Source organism: Nomascus leucogenys, chromosome 4 (genome assembly GCF_006542625.1).
Source record: "Nomascus leucogenys isolate Asia chromosome 4, Asia_NLE_v1, whole genome shotgun sequence".
NCBI lineage: Eukaryota > Metazoa > Chordata > Mammalia > Primates > Hylobatidae > Nomascus > Nomascus leucogenys.
The window spans coordinates 72160686-72166685 of record NC_044384.1 but is presented as its reverse complement, the minus strand read 5'-3'; the positions used below and the strand labels follow the sequence as shown (position 1 = coordinate 72166685).

Genomic DNA, 6000 nt, shown 5'->3' with positions numbered 1-6000 from the left:
TATAGTAAGATATTACAAGCACTAAAAAAGAACTACCTTAAATCTGAAGCAAGATGATTTCCCTAACTAGTACGTTTGTTTGGTAAAAGAGGACGTGCTATTTTTTTACAGTTAAATCTAATTCGTAAGTTGTAGAACGTTTTCTTAACAAGGTATCCCTCTCCCAAATTCCGGGAGGGGCTGTTTGCCTTTCCTTTTGCTACAGCAGTTTATTTGGCATAAAATCTGCAGGCTTACAGGAGCTGACGCCAGGGCAGAAAAGTATGAGGAATTTGTTTCCAAGTTGGTCACAGGCCGCTAAACTGACCTAGATGATGTTTAAAATAATATTCAAATACAGCACTTTAAAAAAATATGAAGGCTGAGAAGAAAACGAGAAACGGGAAGCAAGAAGGAAGGCGGAGCGTGCCGGCGACTTCTCAGAGGACTTCCTCAGGGGGTCCCATTCCAGTAATCCCTCGCTACCCACACCACCGCCTCTCTCTTGTCGTCAAACGCAAGCCCAACGGGCTGCTCACCTCGTGCCGCGAGCCCGGACCACGGCCGCCGGGTGGTCCCCTGGCCCCGCCCCTCCCACCTGGGCGCCCCGAGCCCCGCCCCCCGGGCGCCCCGCCCCGCCCCGCCCCGCCGCAGACTCCGCGCCGTGCTCGGGCGCCGAGTCTGCGCGCTGACGTCCGACGCTCCAGGTACTTTCCCCACGACCGACCGGGCTTGGCGTGGGGGCGGGGCGCGGCGCGCAGAGCGCATGCGCCGCAGCACCAGCGCGCTCCCCGGATCGTGCGGGGCCTGAGCCTCTCCGCCGGCGCAGGCTCTGCTCGCGCCAGCTCGCTCCCGCAGCCATGCCCACCAGCATCGAGCGGGAGTTCGAAGAGTTGGATACTCAGCGTCGCTGGCAGCCGCTGTACTTGGTGAGTCGCGGACCCACGCGGCGGTCGCCGACCTCCTCCGAGACCCGGACTCGTGCCCTTCCCGCAGGCTCCCTCCCGCCTCCCCCGCCTCTCGCCTCTCGCTCGGGGCGGAAGTGGCGGCGCGGGCCGCGTTAGGGGCGCGCCTGCGCTGACCGCTGTCTTGCTCCTTTTGGTTTAAAAAAAAAAAAAAAAAAAAAACATACTTGAGCTGAACAGCTCATGGTTAGCGCAAGCGCAGTTAGTTTTGGAGGGCGGTGCCAGAGGCTTCTTGGGGGAGCGCGTGGATGCGCCACCAGCGTTGCGCGGCCCGGGTTTGGGGGTCCTTGGAAAAACCGTGGGGGAGCTCGGGCCGCCAGTGTAGGGGCGCTGGGGCGCGCGCCCCGGGGCCGCAGCTTCGCCGTAGCTCCCACGCCGCTGTGCTTGGTTCTTGCTCGCGGACAGCTGTTTCTCTGGCCGGGTGTTTTGTGGCCGGGCGGGCAGCTGGCGTCCCCGGGAGCGGTGAGGGCGGGGGCGGGCGAGCGGGGCCGCGGCGTCCGGGTCCAGCTGGCGCCCGCGCAGGACCTGTCGGAGCAGGCCGCCCTGGGCGCCGGGCCGGCCGCCGCAGCCCTCTGCGAGGCGAAGCTCGCTGTCCTGGCGGAGCCGCGGTGGTTGGGGATGGCTCGTGGCCTCTGGCGAGGGCAGCGCTCCCGGGGCCCTCCGTCTTCATTTTCCCCCGTGGCCCAGCACCGCCCAGCGTGGGTTCGTCCCCCACAGAACCTTCCTGGAACGAAAGAGGCTCTGCTTGTATTCGTCCAGTGATAGCGTGTCATTCTCTTTATAGTTTTCCTTACTGAGGTATACTTTCCCTACAGTGAAACGCAGATCTCTTGTGTGCTCCCAAACGGGTGTCACAAATGAATCCCCCCTTGCAAGCCCCCTCAAATCAAAATAGCCTTTCCTTGCCCTGAGAAAGTGTCCTCATCCCCTCCCCGGGGGCACCGTGTTCCGACGCCTATCGCCCTGATCGTGCCTGTTCAGCTCACGTAGATGCAATATGTAGTATAAACACCTGTGATTCGCTTTTTTTATGTCAGCTAGACTACCTTTTAATTCAAGCAAAACTTTATCTCTTTTAAAATGATGTAACTGCTTTCCCCTTCGTTTAATCCTTGCCGTATTATTCCCAAGATTGAATTTGGTGTCGGTTAAGTTAATGCTGCTTCTGATGTTTGGTTCTCTCTGTGTAAAGTAAAAGAAAAGACGGGCTTTCCTGTAAATGTGGATGATCCTGGGTTTTTCCCCTTTCCATTTAATTAGATGACAGTGAAAAATGTGTTCAGAAAGTAACGTTTTCTTCTTGAACACATTAGTGGGAAGTATAAATATCCTGATTCCCATGATACGGAGTGTGTTAGAATAGGGCTCTAAGTTTTAAAGAATGCTGGTAAGGACTCTTCCAATTATAGACAATCTGAAACGCAAATTCTGGTAGGAATCTTAATGTGAGAGAGCCTGCCAGCTGCATCTTCTCCAGTTACATTTGTTTTAGCAGAGGCTGCTGTCTCTCTAAGGGATAGGTTATATATCGAAATAGATTTGAAAAGAGAAAAGTGAATATAACTTAATTCAGCTTAACATTTTGGTTTAAGAAATTTGATTTTCTTTGGTATCATTAATATCCTTGAAAATTCAATGAGAATTGTGATTCCTCTTTCCAGAAAAATGAACTTACTCGCATCCACTGGAGATTTCACATCCATTTTCAAAAAGATAAGGAAATCCTTCTATAGATTCTTACCGAGGAATCCTGTAGTTTACTTGGTTGGTCAATGCTCATATTATTTTTTCCTAGTTGAAAACAAGACCATTAGTTTGGTCAGTAGAAACCATGCCGTGCACACTGGTGTTACAGTAAAAGTAGGTCACAAACCAAGAAAGTTAGTAATGGAAAGCAAGTCAGGAAGTTTGGACTATGTGTTTTCCTGTGGCCTTAGAACATCCATTCAGCCATTCTGCAAATATGGCCGGACCCCCAGTGGAGTTGCAGCTTTTGCTCCTGGCCTTGGGGATTCAGCAGAGAATGCTCCTGGCAAGGTGCTCACACTCTAGGGCTTATTCTTTTGGGGCCTCATTGTAGTTCCATATTTTCATTCATTCGTTCATAACATGCTTGTTATGTGCTAGTGTTAGACACTGAGGATTCTTGTTAAAAGACAAGAGTCCCAGTTTTTAAGGATGCAGCCTGGTAAATAGGTAAGCTGATGAAAACGTTAAAGTGATACATGTAAAGCTAGCTTGAAGCACAGGGTCTTGTGGAGTTGAGTACCTAGGAGTCCTGTATTTCCCAAAAAAGGGTGCACATGGGAGTTCTGGGGAAGCTTCTCGGGGGAGGGAGGACCTCACCTAAGTCTTGAAAGACATTGGCCAGGGGAAGAGGACAAGGGAGGTGAAGAGAATTAACTGTTCCAGCAAGGAGGGAGTACACAAAGGCACTGACTGAGGGAATGCTGAGAGAACCACCCACAGTTTAGCCTGGAGACTAGTGTGAAGTTGAGATGCTGGAGAATAAGGCAGAGCCTAGATCAGACTAAGGAATTTGAGCTGGTTAATAGGAACTCACTGTGGAATTGTAAGTCTGGAAATACCATGATCATATTTGCTTCTTTTTTTTTTTTTTGACAGAGTCCCGCTCTGTCGCCCAGGCTGGAGTGCAGTGGTGCGATGTCAGCTCACTGCAACCTCTGCCTCCCGGGTTCAAGTGATTCACTTGCCTCAGCCTCCTGCGTAGTTGAGATTACAGGCACACACCACCGTGCCCGGTTGATTTTTTTGTACTTTTAGTAGAGACAGGGTTTCGCCATGTTGGCCAGGCTGGTCTCAAACTCCTGACCTCAGGTGATCCGCTTGCGTCGGCCTCTCAAAGTGCTGGGATTACAGGCATGAGCCACCGCTCCCGGCTGATCATATTTACTTGTTAGCAAGATCGTTCTGACTGCTAGCAGGCTGGATGGGGAAAATGTAGGCACGCAGCACAGGGCAGTAGTCGGTTGGAGTAAACCTGAAGAGAAATGATGAGCTTCTGTTAGGCTGTGGCAGGAGGGATGGAGGGGAGATAGAGATTTGAAATGAAATGGTAAAGGGGTATACGTTATGTACAAGTTTGGTTTTGAAACTGTTTAATTCCGTTTGAGGTACCTGCGAGACACTGAAATGAAGCTAGTTGAATGTATAAATTTGGAGTTCGGGAGAGAGGTCTGAGTAAATGTGATTTTGGAAATCATGAACACATGGGTGATATTTGAGGTCTTAGACATTGATGAGATCACCTAGGGAAGATACAGAGCTTTTGGAAATACCAAAGGCCAAGGACAGAATCTTGACAGACAACATTTAAAAGGATGGATAGAGAAAGAGGAACTTGCAAAAAAGACTGGCGAGGAACAACCGCAGAAGTGGGGAGGAAAGCAGTGGAGGGAGTTGAGGGTGAGCAGGGCCACCTGACAGGTAAGGGCAGCCTGAGAGGGCCATGACATGGAGCAGGTAGATTAACAGATACCCTAAAGGGAGTCGTATCAGCGGACTGCACAAGACAGATACCTGGAGTTCAGGAGAGAAGGTAGGAAGAAATGCAAACTACCAAGTGTACACTGCTCTTTTTAGAAGCCCAACTTGAAGAAGTGGGGAGAGGTAGCTAAAATGAAGCAAGATTGTGTGACTTCTCACTTAAACCCTTTAACGGCTTCCCGTTGCTCACAATGTAAATTCAGCCTCTCCTCCGGCTCACAAGACCTCATGGCCTGCGTCTCTTGCTTGATTTCCCCTATCACTTTCCTCCCTCTTTTCCACTGTGTTGTATTCTTGGAAGTGTGTGTGTCCATTCTCCCCTAAGGGCGTTTGTAAATGTCGTTCTCTTTTCCTTGGCACAACTTTCCCCCCTTCTCTTTCCTTTCTTGCTTAAACTGCCTCCTACTCATCCCTGAAGTCTCACTTCCTTGGCAGGCCTTCTTGACCTGCCCATGCTGGGTATGAGCCCCTGTTGCGTACTTCTCTAGCATCCCAAGACTTCCCCTTTCATAGCGGGAATTGGATGTCATACAGCAGCAAATGATTTCGGGAACACAATTTGCATTAAGCAAACCACTGTCTTGAAAGTAACACGGCTTGAGTAGGAAAAAAGTGTTTAAGGTGGCCTTCTGCTTTGTTTAGCACAACAGTGGGTGATGTTTCTGATAATGTTTTTGAAGAGTTGTGCCTTTTTTTTTGGTAATGCTCATGGAGCTGGGAAAAGAAAGGCTTTGCTCTTGATCAAAAACTGAATACAACTAAAAGCTGGACTTGCTTAGTGGTAGGAGAACTTGATACCTTGTTGAAATTCTTGCAGGAAAAACGAATTTAGTATTTTGAGTCTGGAACTCTGGTCCTTTATTCCTTTTTGCTCGTTTTGAACAGTGTCTTTGATTTCGTGAGTTTGATAATAGGAGGTTTCTTAGAAATGAATTATTGGGTTGGAGCAGAACAGACTCTGTTAATCTGAGTTTATATTTTTTACTACCTCTTCAGAGTTTCATGAAGGCACTGCCAGTGCTTTGCACAGTACCAGGTGCTTAGTAAGCACTTGAAAATAATGTTCTGAATGAATGACTTTTTACGAGGAAAGGGCAACTTGATATATTTATGTGATTGCAGGGATGAACCTAGAGAGGTGGAGGTTGAAATAGAAGGGATGATTGTTGGAGCCAGAAATATTGGAAAGCAAGAGTCAATGGGACCAAGAGCACACAGGTGGAAGAACTGATCGTGAAAGAGTGCTGGCCAGGCGGTGGCTCATCCCTGTAATCCCAGCGCTTTGGGAGGCTGAGGTGGGAGGATCACTTGAGGTCAGGAGGTTAGGGCTGCAGTGAGCCATAATTGTGCCACTGCACTACAGGCTAGGCGACAGAGTGAGATCCTGTCTCTAAAACAAGAACAACAAAACAAAGGGTGCAGTTGGAAAAGTTTAATTTGGTCTGATTGTGTGAGGTTAATTCTGACTTTTTGAGTAATGTTCATGATCCCTTTTTGGCTTTACCTTTCGTCACTGCTGATTGCTGTCTTCATCAGGCTGAGCTTTGAG

General features: G+C 49.3%; 1 protein-coding gene across 4 annotated transcripts in view; it reads left to right on the top strand.

Annotated features, from left to right (window-relative positions):
• Positions 1 to 642: 642 nt before the first annotated feature.
• Positions 643 to 6000, top strand: part of PTPN2 (protein tyrosine phosphatase non-receptor type 2) — a 100671-nt gene continuing 95313 nt past the window's right edge. For 2 of the 4 annotated variants that reach the window (XM_012506390.1, XM_030810799.1), the window contains exon 1: positions 643 to 908. In XM_012506390.1, the coding sequence (XP_012361844.1) occupies positions 840 to 908 (69 nt within the window). In that variant the 5' untranslated portion in view covers positions 643 to 839. The remainder of the gene's footprint in view (positions 909 to 6000) is intronic. The other 2 variants (XM_003276694.3, XM_004087756.2) reach the window with 1 other exon arrangement.